The 16,531-nt window shown below is 41.1% G+C and overlaps 1 protein-coding gene across 1 annotated transcript in view; it reads left to right on the top strand.

The window, feature by feature from the left end:
• Klhl2 (kelch like family member 2) overlaps positions 1–16,531 on the top strand; it is a 104,128-nt gene that overhangs the window by 76,488 nt on the left and 11,109 nt on the right. Inside the window, exons 5-8 of the mRNA XM_055618806.1 lie at positions 3,468–3,577; positions 8,259–8,375; positions 9,750–9,899; positions 14,972–15,089. Coding sequence (XP_055474781.1) covers positions 3,468–3,577; positions 8,259–8,375; positions 9,750–9,899; positions 14,972–15,089 — 495 coding nt within the window. The remainder of the gene's footprint in view (positions 1–3,467; positions 3,578–8,258; positions 8,376–9,749; positions 9,900–14,971; positions 15,090–16,531) is intronic.

Below are 16,531 nucleotides of genomic sequence, written 5' to 3' on the forward strand. Positions count from 1 at the left end.
ACTGGGAATCACAGCCCATACTACTACAATTGGTTTTCTGCCTCACCCCCAAACCTGGCTTTTGGGGACTGAACTCAGGTCTAAGCACTTTACCAATTGAGTGTGCTCTCTCTCTCTCTTTCTCTCTCACTCTCTCTCTCTGACTGTCTCTCCAACTCTGATCATGGTTTTAGTATGAAAGCAAAATGTTATGTAAGCTGCTTTGGCAGGCGGGCAGCATCTTGTGAGATCTGCCCTGTTCTGATTGGCAGGCTGCCTGGGTTTCTAGGTGAGCATTAGGATCTTGGAGCTCAGTTCAGGTCTTGTACTTTTCAACTGGGCTTGATCTGGAGAAGACATGTAGCTTGAGTGGTTTCTTCCTGGGCCTTTTTTATTTTATTTTAGTTAAATATGATAAAAATGACTTCTTTTTATGTGATATGCTTTCTATGACTGCTGTAAATTTTTTTACATTAAAAAAATTTAATTAGTACAAACTGCCTGTTTCTTTGTGTTATTCTTATAATCTTAGTTTTGCTTGATTCCTTCCAATACCAGCACCTTCTTCCCCCATTTCCTGCCCCACCCTTGTTTGTATCCTTCTACCTCAAAGATACCCATCCCTTCCACTTTCAGAGCTCATATGTTTAATTACTCTCCCTTTCTGCCTCTTTTTCCCTCATCTCCTTGGTTTTAACTCCTACAGAAATGTATATATGTAGAAACTGGAAGCAAGGGTCAGCGTATGAGAGAGGACACATAGTATTTGTCTTTCTGATCCTGGGCTATTGCACTTAATATATTTTTCTGCCAACATTAATGATTTCATTTTTCTTTTTGGCTAAATACAAAGATGTAGGGGAAAAGGAACCCTCATTTCATCACCGCTAGTGGGAGCATACACTGATCTGCCACTCTTTCCACAGTAGCCGGGCAATGGAATCAGCCTAGATACCCATCAGCAGATAAATAATAAATAGTGAAAATGTGGTTCGTAGACATAATGGAAGTTTATTCGGCTGCTGTAAATCACTGTGTATAGTTTTTAAGTTTTGAATAGTACTGTTAGGGCATACCCTACCATGGTGCACGTGGGGGTCAGAGGACAATTTGGGGAGTCGGTTCTCTCCGTCTATCTTGTTTCTGAGGCAAGTTTTCTTTCTTGTTTCTGCTTGATGCCCACTGCAGACTATCTGGTTTCGGAGCTTTTGGGTGATTCTTCTGTCTCTACCTTCCCACTTGCCTTGGGTGTCCTGCTGTCAAAATCTGACCTCAGTCTTCTGTGGCCAGAGCTTTTAAGGCCTTTTTTTTTTTTTTTTTTTTTAATGTCCCAAGTTTTTGTTTTTTCCTTTTTCTGAAGGCAAAGTAACAAGAGTTTCCGTCACCCCGTATGTTTGTCAGTATTTGATGTTGTCAGTGTTTTGAGTTTTGGGTTTGTTTTTTTTGTGACAGGGTCTCACTGTATAGCCCCTGGGTGGGCTGAATTTCAGTTGTTCTAAGATGTGCAGATCTGCAGGGTGCTGTATTTTTTGATGGTTCAAGATAATGGGTGTCTTTTGATATGCTTGGTTTTTTTTTAACCTTTAAATAATCTTTGATGAAACATCTATTCACATCTGTTGCCCTTTTGAAAAATGTCGCTACTTTCTTCTTGTTGTGGTTTAAGAGCTCTGTGTTTTCATAATGTATTTTGGAAGATAAATGTTTTTATGACTTTCTTTTTATGTTGTAATGCTGTTGGTCAGGCCAAAGTTTTAGTTTTACTGATGTTCAGCATGCTCATTGTTTCTTTCATCCATCCCAGGGCAGGGAGCCACTAGGTTTTCTCCTATATTAATTTTACATTTTGTGCTTCTAATGTAGCTGTGTGACCCATTTGGGGTTAATTTTTGTGAAACATATAAGGTGTTTTTCTAGATTGTTTTTCATGTGTGGATGGCCACTTTTGTTTTTGCCTCTGTCTGAAAAGCTCACCCGTGCTCCACTGAATGGCTTTCATTTTTTTGCCAGAGTCAGTCTGTATGGGACAGTTTCTGGGCCCTTTTTTTGTTTTTTGTTTGTTTGTTTGTTTGTTTGTTTGTTTTCATTTACAAAAGGAATTCAAGCTTCAGTTTCATGTTTATTTCAGTGTGATATTTTGCTTGCCTAACCCAGACACTGAGTTTGAAAAGAACTGTGTCTGTTGGTTTTTTTGTAAATCCAATCATTTTGTAATTATCCCAAGAGTTGCTCATTATGTTTGAAGTCATCTTGTGAGGAGCCTTTTATAAATCGAATAGGAGGCTTGTGAAAGCGTACTTTTTTTTTTTTTTTTAATATTCTAAAGAGGAAGACAATAATCTCTTTTAGGGTGTCTTGAAATACATTTTGAAAGGACCTTTTACTTCATCATAGAAAAGTCTTTCAGAAGTACTGTTGGAGTATAGGTAATTGTGAAGGCCACTTAGGACTTTCTTGCACACATTGAACAGTTGGAGGTCACAGTGCTAACAGGCACTGTTAAGAGAGCTCACAGCCTCTGCTATCCATAGTTCGTCATGCTCTATAAACCTGACTGTATTCATACCCACAGCATTCTTGTTCTGTTAGGCATCTTTCTGAGCCTCTAACCAGTATGGAAGCCACGGTTTAGGGATTTCATATGTTCTACAAACCGACACATGGTGGAGCTGAGATTCAGACTTGGTGTGCCTGAGTGCAAAGACCTGGCAGCCACAGTGTTCTAGTTCTCCCTGACACTTTGTCAGTGGGAGATGGGCTTGCAAAACAAACAAACAAACAAACAAACAAACAAACAAGCAGTTCTTTTATACTGGATTTATTCTTTATAAGCTTTCACATCATTAATTATGTCAGTAGATTCCTGTCATTATGTTGTTTCCCCAACCCCCTCACACGTAAGCATATTTAAAAAATCAAGGAGAGGGTTTGAATATTTTAAGAATTACCAGTTTTACCACTTTCCTGGGAAGGACTTGAGATATAAAATTAATCATTATGTTCCCAAATAAATTACTTATATGGAATTTAAGTCTATTGTAAACCTTTGTTTTGTTTTATTTTAATAAACTAATTTTTAATGTTGCCCTATGTTCATATTGAGCAGCATTTCTGGCTTTTTAAATTTAGTTTTCAAATGAGCAGTTTTCTCTTTTTGTAATGTTCTAAAGCTTCCTATTCTTTTGCATACTACATTCAAGGGTAGGAATTTATATGACCATACCATGTGCTTTGTGTGACCAGAAGGCTTTAGAGGTTTAAATATTGGGAGTGTCCTGCCACATGAGACATAGCTGTTTAAAGCTCACTGTGCTAAGTCCTAATTTGGTTATGCCCATTGAGTGTCCGTTAAGGCAGCCTTGCTGCCCATTCTTATTTAGAAAAACTTTTGGTTTTCTTCTTCTTGAGTTAATTAAGAGGTTAACATCGCCTGTTGGCTTGTGTGGGGATGGAATGACTGCTGACTTTTCTCTCTGGCTGTCCAACAGAGCAACATTTTGCAGATGTCGTACTTAGTGAAGAGTTTCTCAACCTTGGCATCGAGCAAGTGTGCAGCTTAATCTCAAGTGACAAGCTCACCATTTCTTCAGAAGAGAAGGCAAGTGATACTTTTTCTCTTCCCCTCTGCCTCTCCTCCTCTTCTTTTTCTTTCTGCCTTCACCTTTCTTCTTTCTTCTATGGTGCTGGGTCATTTCCTGTCTTTCTTTTTCTTTGGGCAGGTGGGGATGTCAGGAAATGTGGGTAGAACAGAGGACATTGTGTTGTCCATTCCCCCCTCCCCTTTTTTGAGATAGGCTCTCTCACTGGTCTGGCTGGCCACTGAACCCCAGGAACCCCTCCTCTGCTGAGATTACAAGGAAGTACCATGGTGTCTGACTGTTTTTGCCTGGGTTCCAAGGTTTTGATGCTTGCAAAGATATGACTGAGGTATTTATCCAGCCCAGATATTTCTCTTCTTATTTTATTTCACTTATTTTAAAAGTTGTGGTCCTGTGTGAATAGAAGCCTCAGTGACCTGGAAGAAATGTACTTGACCTCTTCAGCAGGAGCTGTGCACATTAAAGGATTTGAACCAAGTACCTTTGGGAGAGTGGGGCTTTTTCTACAGCTAGATTCCTATTAAGTATTTGATACAAACACAAAGGACAAAAAACTCATTAGCATTGCTGTCTTGTGAGTTGAAAGACCTTTCTTTAACATTTTTAAAATTATTAGACCAGAAGTAGGAGTTCAATCCACCAGAGCTGGAGTTACACCCAAGTTGGGTGCTAGGAACTGGTCTCAGGTCCTCTACAACAGGAGGTGCTCCTAACTGCAGAGCCCATTTCTGCAGTCCCTAAAATATTTTTTTCAATGCACTGAGATTTTATTAGTTCTAGATTGAACTTCCTTGAATGCTATCATCCTTTAAGTTGCCTTTTGAAACTTACATCTCAACCCTTCCTGTCACCCTACCTGCCTCCCTCCTTTTTTCCTTCTCCTTCTCCCCCAACCTTCTCTCCCCCCTCCCTGAATCCCTTCTGTACGGTTTCTCTTTCTGACCTGACATTTTGGGTTGACTTTACATTCCTGAGCCTTTCATATGGTTGGAGACAGAAGCTCCTCTTAAGTGTTCTATTTTCTCTGGACAGTTTGTAGCACGTGGTAATTGGGAGACAGAAGCTTACAGAGCAGGCATCTTTAATCTAAGTATCTGGGAGGCAGAGGCAGGCAGATCTTTGTAATGGGGTTTGTGTTTTGCCTCCCAGCTCCGAATCCCATAATAATGACTCATGAGTCTCAAATTATGTTTACAAATACCTAGGCCATATAGATAGGCTCTTCTCTGACTAGCTCATAACTTAAAGTAACCCATGTATACTAATCTACAATCTGCCATGTGTCTGGTTACCTCTGCTCAGGTATCATGTGTCTGTCATCCTCACACCTTCCCCTACCTTGCCTTCCCCTACCTTGCTGTATTCCAGAATCCTGCCTACCAGATGTTCTACCTTCTCTTCTACCCTTTCCTAAAGGCCATAGGTTTATTATTATTATTATTATTATTATTATTATTATTATTATCGTTAACAGGTGTTGCATTCATATAGTACACAAGATATTCTTTCTACAGATCTTTGTGAGTTCAAAGGCAGCTCTGTCTGCATAGACCCAGGAGAGACAAGGCTACCTGACTGTTGAGAGACCCTGTCTCAAAACAACAAAACCAAAACAACAACCACAACAAATAGAAGCTCAGAGAAATGGTGTATGCAGATTGCATTTAAAGTTATAGAGGCTGTAATTCTATTTCTTGTGGTATTCATGTCATCTAGGGGATAAAAAGATATATTCTCTCCATGATTTACGATGTAAAAAATATGCAGAACTGTGACATCTATATAGTTTAGAGAAGGGGTGACAATACTGCTGTAATAGATGAGGGCTAAGTCCCTGCTGTACCCCAGTCACTGTTTCAGGGCCCTGGCTATGAGAGTGACAGAGCAGACTGCTCTAGACATAGATGTCATAGTTCGAAAACCAGTGGAGCAACTACATGATTACAGAGGCCTGTGTGGGGTATTGTAGGAGCGTTTTGTTTGGGGGTAAGCGGTGATACTCCAGCTTAGTTTAGATGCAGCATCCGCATGTTTAAAAAATGAGCTAGGGTTTTCAGAGAAACAGAAATGGCTTGGGATAGGGAACAGGCTATACAAGTGTAAGTGCTGTGAGGGTAGGATTGCTCAAGGGTGGCTGGGTAGAAAATGTCAGTGAGAGTAGCAAGAAATGAAGTGGGAAGAGAGCATCATGAATGTCTCCAACCATATTAAATATCATAACCTTCCTTGTGGAGCTGGAGAGCTGCTTTGAGGCTTGAATCAGGAGATGGATACCATGATAAGCCCTGCATTAGAGAAAGATCATGAGAACTGCTTTGGTTTTCTACTGATACCTAATAAGCCACCCCAGAATGTTGTAGCAGGCTTAGTACCCCTGCTATCATGTGATCCGTTCAGTGGTCAGATTTCATGGAGGATGTAGCAGGGGCAGCCTGTTTCTGCTCTATAGCACCCAAGGCTTCAGTCCGTTGGCCCAGGTGACTGAAAGTGTCTAGCCTGATTCTACTGGATTCTCCTGGAGCGGGAATCTGGGGCTTCCCTTCTTTAATCATGTGGTATCTTTTGAGTCTGAAATATCCAAATAATTAATTCCTGCATAGACATGTCAGGCTGGAGAGCTAGTGGGGGGAGGGTAGTTATGCTGTCTGTCTGTCTCCGAATCCCTGTCTGTCCTCTCTCGTCCTCTTTTATCAGCTGCTGAAGGTTTTCACGGTGTAGTCATTGTTGCAGGTAACAACAATACTTATGTGGCGTATATGGCCATTACAACAAACAGTTCAAGAGGCCAAGGTGAAAGGTGATGGCCTTGTCTGGTCCTTGCACCTTCAGAAGTTGCAGAGTTGCTGCTACAGTCCATGCTTTGTTGGTTACATAAGAACAGCTTAGGTTAACTGTGGAAAGCTATTCCACAATGGTGTGAGTCCTCGGAGATGAGACTTATTGGGGGAACAGCTGCATAGACTAGCTTTCATGGTGGTGGTGAGCAGGTGGCATGAGGGCCAAGTAGGAGAATGCTGAGGTTATAGCAGTGAGCAGAAGAAACTGACATCAGTCAGTGGAAGCAGGGCTGTGGAGCTGACAGAACTGAACGGCAGTGGGTAGAATTGACAAAGTGCCAACTCTTTTCACCTCTTTATTTTTGGCACCTGGCATGCAGAAGTATTTAATAAGTCCTTGTTGACAGGATAAATTCAAGAAAGATGGTAATTAGAATGAGCACTATATTTAGTTTCATGCGGCATCAAAATAGCTTGTTTTTATTTCCAGTAACCCATTTGCATATTGTCATACATTACCTGCAACCTTTAAAGATTATCCGGAAATGTATCCATCAGTCTGGGAGGAAATTATGTAGAAAGACAGTATCCCTTTATTAGCTTATTAGTTTTCTCAGATGAATGTGTTGTATTGTAGTGTTCTCACACTTAACATGGAAAAATGCTCAAAATGCTACATTTAAATGTGTTCTGCTGTGATAGCCCATTGTGCAGACCCTTAATTTATAAGAGTGTGGCCCAAAATTGGTGTGTAAATATAAAGAGAATTTCAAACATCATTAATTTATAAGAGTGCATTTATTTGATAGTTTTGTTTTGCTGTGACCACAACACTCGACAGAAACAATATACAGGAGAAAAGATTTGTTTCAACTCATGATTTCAGAGGGTTCGGGCTCTCATGGCAGGAGGGCATGGTGTAGCGGCAGTTTCCTGTCTTGGGGGCTAGGAAGCACAGAAAGGGGAATGCCAGCAGTCTGCTGGTCTCCTTTTCTCCACTTACTCCATCTGGGATGCCAGTCTATACAGAGGTGCCACCTGCATTTGAGATGGATGGATCCTACCTTCTCCCTATTTTTTTTTCTCTCTGGAAACACCCTCACAGAGACCCCCAGGCATGATTCTAAAGTCACCCACATTAATGGTGAAAATTAATCAGTACTTGGTGTGGTAGTTTGGCCTGTATGTTTGAATACTTGGTTTCCAGTCAGTGGAAATGTTTGGAGAAGATTAGGAGATGTGTCACCGTGGGTGGGCTCGGAGCTTTCTAAAGACATTCCCAGTTAGTCCTCTCTGCGTGAGAGTAAGGATACTGCTCCAGCACCATGCCTGCCTAGCTGTCTGCTCCCTTGCTTCCTGCCATGGTGGTCATGAGCTCCAGTGCTCTGGAACCATAAGCCTCAAATTAAATGTTTTCTTTTATAAGTTGCCATAGTCATGGTGTTTTGTCATGACAGTGGAAATAAAACTAAGACATGGTTTTCAATTTAGGGTCTCCCTGTGCTTTATTATTATGGGTGCTTTATTATAAAGGAGCTTCAGTCTATAAACAGAACTAAGCACACAGTGAAGAAAGCTATATATTATCATTTTATTGCAGCTGCTGTTCAAGTTCAGTAAGATGTATGATGAACTTAGTAAAATGCTTAGTGAGCATGAAATGAAAAGTGCTTATTGGGTACTCAGAAGTACTTAGTGAAGTACTTACTAAGCTCTGTATGTCAAAAGAAAGAGAAGCAAATTGGACCAAATACCTTGTTGCCTTGCAAGTCAGTATTTCTTCAAGTTTTGATCCATAGATTTTGGTGTTAGCAAAATCTGTGTTAAGATATGTTTCATCATATATCTATATGCTGTGGCATAGAACTGATTTTTTTTTTTCCTTTCTCCATATTTTTTAAAGGTGTTTGAAGCTGTGATTGCCTGGGTAAACCATGATAAGGATGTGAGGCAGGAGTTTATGGCTCGGCTCATGGAACATGTCCGGTTACCCTTGCTTCCTCGGGAGTATTTAGTACAGGTAAGTGCAGCTAGAATGCACACAGCATCTGCTCACCAGCCTGAAGCTTGGAGGACGCCTTCCCACAGCGAGCTAAGGGCTGCAGGCCACATCCCTCTGGAGTGTAGGAAGGCAGTTGAGGCACCTGGCACCGTAATGGCTGCCCCCTGAGCTTGTTCCTAGAAATTGGCTTCCACCCTTTTTCTGAGTCAGGAAAGTACTAGAACTTTCTGAGGTGGCATTTGTACCCCCTGAGAGCACATAAATAATTTACCCTGCATTAGCATTTTCCTTGCTGTCTTCCTTTGATAGACTCTTCTGATTATACAACAGGAATGGACTTTTGAGATTTGACCCAGTTGCTATTTAATTCTGATTCATAATTTCACAGGGAAATGTATGTAGTTTCTTTCTTACTAAGGTGAAGAAAAGCAGGGAATCTGAAGTAAACAGAATGAATGATTCGCAGTCATCCTTGGAATATTTTAAATTTGCTCTATGTTGTTTATTAGAAATCTTTCAGGAACATCTCAGCATTACTTTATGTAATTAAAACCATTTATAGTCATTTTTGATTAGAAGATCAGGTTTCAGCATTTTAAGGTTTACTGAAACCTTGTTATTTAACATGGTTTGTGTGGTCTCTGGATATTGTGGTATTTAAAAAGAAAAAAAGAAAGGGGGGAAAAAAGAACAGAAAACTCATTATTGTGGTAAAGCATTTTGGGGGGAGGGGAGGAAGGGAGGAAGAGCATATTGACTGACATATAGGAATAATGGTTTAAAGTATTTTGGGTCTCTTTTCATTTGCCCTCCTGTGTAATTTTCTAATCAAAAGTGACTCTTTATAAATGGTTTTAATTACAGAAACTAATACTGAGATGTTCCTGAAAGATTTCTAGTAAACAACAAAGAGCAAATTTAAAATACTTCAAGGATGACTAAGAATCATTCATATGATGAACTAATAACTTTGTTTAGCCCAGTTGGAGAACCTGTTATCTCCATTTCTTAGTAGCACAGATCACAGTGTTAGCATCTTCATATTCACTTAGATTTGTTGGGACATCATGGGGTTGGGGGGGTGTTGGATTCCAAGATAAAGTCCCCAAACTTGCAACCTCTGCCTTTCCCATCATGTTTCCCCCCCTTTTCTTTTTTGTCAACTCTTTAAAGATAAGGCATGAGTGGATGTGACTGTTATCTACAGAGTTGGTTTTCCTCCTGAGATTGAAGTTCATTACTTTCATTGCTGTTTTTCTCTGTAGGCAAATGCAGAAACTGGTGCGGACATGACAGTTACTGCTTTGTTTCTTTTTCCTGTCTGTTTCTGTAACCAATTTCTCTTGCACTAGCCGTTTCCTCTCACGGGGCTTGTCTGCTTTCTTCCCACAGCGGGTTGAAGAGGAAGCATTGGTGAAGAACAGCAGTGCATGCAAAGATTACCTCATTGAAGCCATGAAGTACCACTTGCTGCCTACTGAGCAGCGCATGCTAATGAAGAGTGTGCGGACTCGGCTGAGGACACCCATGAACCTTCCCAAAGTAGGACCTATTGTTCACAGTTGTGCTTGCCCCATCCGAAGGCCCACAGTGAGCTGTTAATGTTTTTGATCATCTGAATTTTCATACCTAGTTGTTTCTGTTTTTCTGCATGGGAAATGAGCCCAAGAATACATCATAGAAAATATGATATAGTCTGTTGGTTACATGTTAAGGATAGTGCCCAAGAATGCATCAAATAATATATGATTTCATTTCTGTTGGCTACATGTTAAAATATGGATTGTTCATTTACTCTTCAAAAAACATTTCCCAATTATATTTTAAGATTCATTTTATTATTTTATTTGTGTCATATATGTGCACACATGGATGCTAGAAGGAGGCATCAGATTCCTTGGATCTAGAGTTATAGGCATTGTGAGCCTCCCAGTGTGAGTGCTGGGATCTGATTCGTGTACCTTTAAAAGAATAGTAAGTGCTCTTGGCCACTGAGCCATGTTTCCAGCCTAATTTACATAATCTTTGTGTGTGTGTGTGTTAGTATGTCTGCATGTAGACACACTCATGCAGGTACCCATGGAGAGCCCAGAGGAGAGCAGTAGGCTTACAAGTGGCTATGTGCAGGTGCTGTGAGCCAGACATGTTCTCTGAAAGAGCAGCAAGCACTCGAAGCAGCACAACCATTTCTAGAGCCCCATTGTTTAATCTCGATAAATTCTGGAAGGGATGACAGTTGGTTTTTGTCCATTCTGAGTTCTTCTAATTAAAGGAGCTGTGGGACGAAGAGGGGAGTTAGACTAAACAGCAAGATTTCCTGTGAGCAAGGTCATTTATACCTGAAATCCTGGTGTTTTCCTTAGATTTACGTGTTAGGATGAAAGATGACCAGTAGCTCAATCCATTCCTGTTTCTATTCCTTGTATGCAATATGATGGTTCCTTATACTTTTTTAAATTGTCTTTTGATTGATTTATGTACATGAGTGTTTTGCTTATATATGTCTACATACCACCTATGTGCCTGGTGTGCACAGAAACCAGAAGAGCACTTTGTATCTCCTGGAACTGGTGTTACAGATGGTTTTGAACTGCCATGTGGGTGCTGGGAACCAAACATGGTGTCTCTAGAAGAAGATCCAGTGCTCTCACCCACTGAGCCATCTCTCGAGCCGCAAGTTATATTTCATTCATGCTCGTTAGTCTTTCTAAGTTGAGTGTGCACACGTGATAAAGCAGATGCACACATGGATATCAGACAAGGACTTGGGGGTTGAACCCACATCACCAGGCTTGGTGGCACCTCTCCTTGCTGAGCCATCTTGACACTCACACTTAACTTTAGTACTTCATAAATATTTCATGTCTGTGAGGGGGAAATAAAAACCTTTTTAGCTCAGGCTCCATCTATTGGCATCTTCAGCTATACTGCAGAGAGATCTTTAGAAAGATCTAAAGTAAAGTTGAATTCCACCTAATTTCACCTAATTTCCAGGCTAAACATGACACTTTCACAGAGCTAAAGAACTCTTGGTAAAATCCTGTCAAGTGTTTTATTTTCTCTTGTAAAGTTTAAAGCATCTCTTCAGTTAAGTTGTCTCCTGGGCCTCTTTGGTGTGGCCTCCTTTTCCTGCTGTTACATACTTCCAGAGTTTTCCACACTACAGCTGTTGTTTGTGGTATATGTATGGATTCATGGAGGTTCTCTGGTACTCACTCTCTCGGGTTTTCCCTTGCTATAGGAGGGCCAGCACACATGGCCAACAGTTCAGCTTTGAGTATGCACCTTCTGTATGCACTGTCCTTTCTCAGATATTTGTTTATGCACATGGGTTTTGGAAAAGGTTCTTATGTGGGAAGTTTTTTGTTTTTTTTTTAATGGTACTGTTTATCATTTTACAGTGGTTGTTATATTCAGGATTTATTCTGAGTAAATAGGTAAGAATTTGCTCAGATGTGGCCAATTGGCAGCTCAGTCTCCATGTGGATCTCTAAGTGGAGGGGATCAGGGGCTGCCTCTATCATGAACTCAGTTGACTGCTCTTTGATCACTCACCCTGATGACGCAGCCTTGCCAGGCTATGGAGGAAGAGGATCCAGGCAGTCCTGATGAGACTTGATAAGCTATGGGCAGATGACAATAGTGGAGAACTCTCCCTTTCAGTGGACTTGGAGAAGGGGAAAAAGAGGGATAAGGGTGGAACTAGAGGGAGTTGAGGGAGGGGGCTTCAGTCAGGATATGTAATGAATAAATTATAAAGAAAAAAATTAAAATTAAAAAAGAATGAAGCAGGATTAATTTAATGTTATCTGCACATGTCTCATAGTAATGCTGTCTCTATCATAATTTTGAAGGGTCAAATTAAATAAATCACAGTAGCAATGCTGAGGAAATTACCGTAAGTTCTGATATATTCCCACTGAAAATGTTTTCTCATGTGCACTCACTAATTGTACATATGACTTTTTAGTGTCACACATTAGTTTTGTATTCTTGGTAAACTATACAAGGATTGTGTGAGGCATCTTTATATATAAATAACATGACAAGAACCTATATGCTTTTTAGGTTTATTTTTAGTTTTCATTTATATGTTTGTGTATACAAATATGCATGTGCATGCAGGCACACATGAGATCCAGAAGAGGGCACTGGGTTTTCTGGCACTGGAGTGACAAGCAATTGTGAGCCACCCAACCTGGATGCATTCCTCTTCTAGAGCAATACACACTCATAATCACTGAGCCATCTCTGCAACCCCACTAGATAGGTGTTGCTACTGGACTTTGGTTTTTCTGTTGACACCACCCTTTGGAGTAATAAATATTGATGTTTTTCTGGGTGAACAAAGTCTAAGTGACCTGCTCTTAGGATACCCACTGGAATTTACTTGTGTCCCCACCTATCATCCTCCTCCGTTACCCTTGACCTTTCTCTACAGCGCTCTCCCTGTCTGGTTGTTTCTTGTGTGCAGTAACATATAGCGTGCCTCTCAGATCCTGCTAAGAGTCTTTTACAAATAAGTGACCACGATCTGTGATATAAACAATCCCTGTGCTGGTCACAACAGTCGTGTTTTCCAGTGTCTTCATCTCTGTTCTGGCTCTCGCACCCTATTAAGCATTCTTCCCATTTCCTTTCCTCTGACCCTGGGGTACAAATCTCTGTCCCTTGTCTTTCTTGGATAATTACAATGAGGATGTGACCCCTGTTCTCTGTGGTGACATGCTTTTTCTTCTGTTCCCATTTCAGTGTGGAAATAATGAGTTTTAGTTTGAGAATAATGAAACCTATCAGTCAGCATGCAGAATGAGGATTTTAAAATATTCTGGGGACTGGAGAGATGGCTCAGTGGTCATCTGAGGACCTGAGTCTGGCTCCTAGCACCCTTACCCTCTGGCCTCTGCAGGCACTGTGCTCCACTTGCACAAACCCATACTTCATCATGCACACACATATATGCATAACTAAAATTCAAAACAAGATCTTTAAAATATCTATATTCTGTTCTGAGGTTTGAATTGGTTTTCATCCTTGAGAACCCTTTCCATACTATGTAGTTACCAGACCGAGCTTTGCACATAGATCTGTATGTACAGGTTGATCTCAATGTGTCATGCAAGACTGGTTGTATAGTTTTGCCGCCACTGTTTTTAACTGTTTTTTGTTTGGCCTTTTGGTAGTAGGGTATAGTGATTTTCTTTAATTCTTCTTATTTCTTAATTCTTCTTATTTGAATCCAGAATTAGAGGAATAACCTGAAATTATCACACAATTGGTCTGTGCTATCCTTAATACTGTAAGAGATTTTGTTTGTTTTGTTTACTTTACTCAGTAACTAATAGAGGCTGATTTTTTTTTTCTTTTTTGAAACTTGGGATTTTCTGTGAATCTGGAATCACAGTTTCTATATTTACATCTTTCTGTATAAGGACAAGTAGGTGATCATGCTGTCAAGGTCACAAACATCCCACTTGTGTGAGCTTTTCCACATTGGGTTTGATTTGATTTTTGGCCTATTTTCAGTATTCATTTCTTTTATCATGACCTCATCTTCCCCCTGAAGCCCTACCCATTCTTTACAGTTTTCTGTTCAAAACATCATTAACTATGACATTGTCCTGATGTCATAGTTTTTATTCGCTATTACTAGAAAGTACCCGTGTGTGTGGCAAAAGACAAACACACAGGTTTCTAAGTCCTGTCCATCTTCCAAGGTTTTTGCTCCCGCTCCCAGGGAAGCTTTTGCTGAATCAAGGTCTCTCTCTCTCTTTTTTTTTTTTTTTGTTCCACAATTATAGTTAATATCATTATCATACAGGTTTTTGATTGTATACACTTGCATATTGGTCTCAGATTCCATCCTGCAGGTTAGCTCTTTAGTGAGGTCTATAAGCTCTTGGTGGGTAGAGACCATATCCTGTGTTCTAGGATAACCATATCCACAGTACTAGGCAGACAGAGAGGTAGAGGTGGTGCTTAAGCAGCTGTGAGGTTGACCTGGGGAAACTCCTCAGCCTGTGTTTATCTCCAGCTTTAGACTGGTGTGCATTTGGTCATGATGAGCCTGAGGTCTCCATTATGTTGTGATGATGGTTTATTTATGAAGTGACAACAGAGGCCTCTTTCTTTAAAATCCACAACTATGTCCTCATCTATTCCAGCTACTCTTTTAAAATGATTTCTTCATCCGTGTGTACTTTACTGTCCCTTTGCTTGCTGCCTAGTAACACACTTTACTTCTGTCTCTTCTTGACCGTGGCGGTCTTACCTCTGATCACTGCAGAACCAGGGTCTGGTTTGCTGCAATCCCCTCAACACTGCAGCTTTGCCAGTGCTGGATGCCTACTGTTTTGTCTTGAGTACTGCTTTTGCTTGAGTGGCCAGCAGCCTCTTTAAAAGCGCCGTTTTTAAACTAGATGTGCTAGATGACAGAATTGCTGCTTTAGCACATGCTCCTTTCTGGCGTTGGTTCGTGTTGGTTACGTAGCCATTTTCCTCCAGCCTGTGGAGCTCTTTCCATCCCAGCGCTCCTCAGTGTCTCTGTGGGATATTGTCAGTCTCTTGAGTAGGTGATACCATTGGTTCAAGCACTTACATTTCTTCCCTTTTAGTTGATGGTGGTGGTCGGGGGCCAAGCACCAAAGGCTATCCGAAGCGTGGAGTGCTATGACTTCAAAGAGGAACGGTGGCACCAAGTGGCAGAACTGCCTTCCAGAAGGTGCAGAGCAGGTGAGCATGGGGGGTTATGACCAGCTCTCTATGGCTGGGTCTTTGGGAGTTCTCTGGTCTTATTTCAGTTATTAGAAAAAAATGTCTATTAGAAAGCCAGGCATGGAGCCAGGCGCAGTGGTGTAAGCCTGTGATCCCAACATGTGGGAGGCGGAGGCAGGTGGATCTCTGTGAGTTGAGGCCAGCCTAGTCTACAAATTGAGTCCAGGACAGCCAGGGCTACACAGAGAAATCCTGTCTTGGGGGTGGGGGTGTGTGGGGAGAAGCCAGGAATGGTAGTCTGTGCCTTTAATCCCAGCTCTCTAGAGGTAGAAGGAGGAGTTCAAGGTCATCCTTTAACTACATAGTGAGTTCAGTGCCAGCCTTTACTACATGAGACCCTGTTTAAAGAATAAAGAAAAAGGAGGAAGAAGGGGAGTAGGATGTCACGTAGACCTGACTGAATCTGTTCAGATAGCAGCTGTTCTTATTATTTGAACACAGGGTCTATGTATCTAGGAAGCCCACGCTAAACTTCCTGCTCCTTCTGCCTCAGCCTCCCAAGCACTAGAATTACAGGCTCTTACCTTAGGCCTGGCTGCTGCACTGTCTTCAGTTTTAAGCATGTTTTGATTATCTAGGACAAACTGCCAGAACTGGCAATTTGCTAACTGATTTCCTAGTTACCTTAATGAAATACAAAGAGAGAGAAAACTCTTTAACCTTGGGCTTTTGATTCGAGGCAATCTCCAGTTAAGCTATTAGCAACATTTGCTTCCATTCTAGCATTTGTTTTATAGATGTGTTGAGGCAGATGTTATATAGGCAGAACTACTCAAAAGAAGCCATTGCAACTCTTTAGAGACCCCACTGGGGCTGAGCTATGAACCCGTTGTTCTCAGCTCCTTTATAAAATGGTAGTAATGTCCCAGCAGCATATCCTGGGGCTTTTTACATGCTAACATACCCAGAGTTACTTCATTCTATAAGATTAAAGGGCTAGAGGTACAATCCAGGTTCAGAGTGCCTGCCTAGAACAGGAGAGCCAGGGTTCAGTCTCCAGCAAACCAGTCTCAGTCTCTCTCTCTCTCTCCCTCTCCCTCTCTCTCTCTCCCTTCCTTTCTCTCTCCCCTCCCTCCCTCTCTCTCTCCCTCTCTCCTTCTCCCTCTCCCCATCTGTGTGTATGTGTGTCTGTCTCTGTCTCTCTGTGTCATTCTCTTTCTATATTGGCTACTTTTTTGTTAATACTAGTTTTGTTTGTTTATAGGGTGCAAGGACAGACAAGAGCTTTACTACTGGGTCACATGCCCTCCTAGCACATTAAATTTTTAATCATATCTTACAGTAAACAGTGCAGCAGTGGATTCCTAGCTCATACTTCACAGTGTGCTTCTGATTTTCCCTTTCTTACAAATGCAGAGGAGTTTTCAAGACTGATTCAGTATGTAAAACTCCCAAGAGTA

This window comes from Psammomys obesus, unplaced genomic scaffold (assembly GCF_907164565.1).
Source record: "Psammomys obesus unplaced genomic scaffold, mPsaObe1.curated_primary_1811, whole genome shotgun sequence".
Lineage (NCBI taxonomy): Eukaryota > Metazoa > Chordata > Mammalia > Rodentia > Muridae > Psammomys > Psammomys obesus.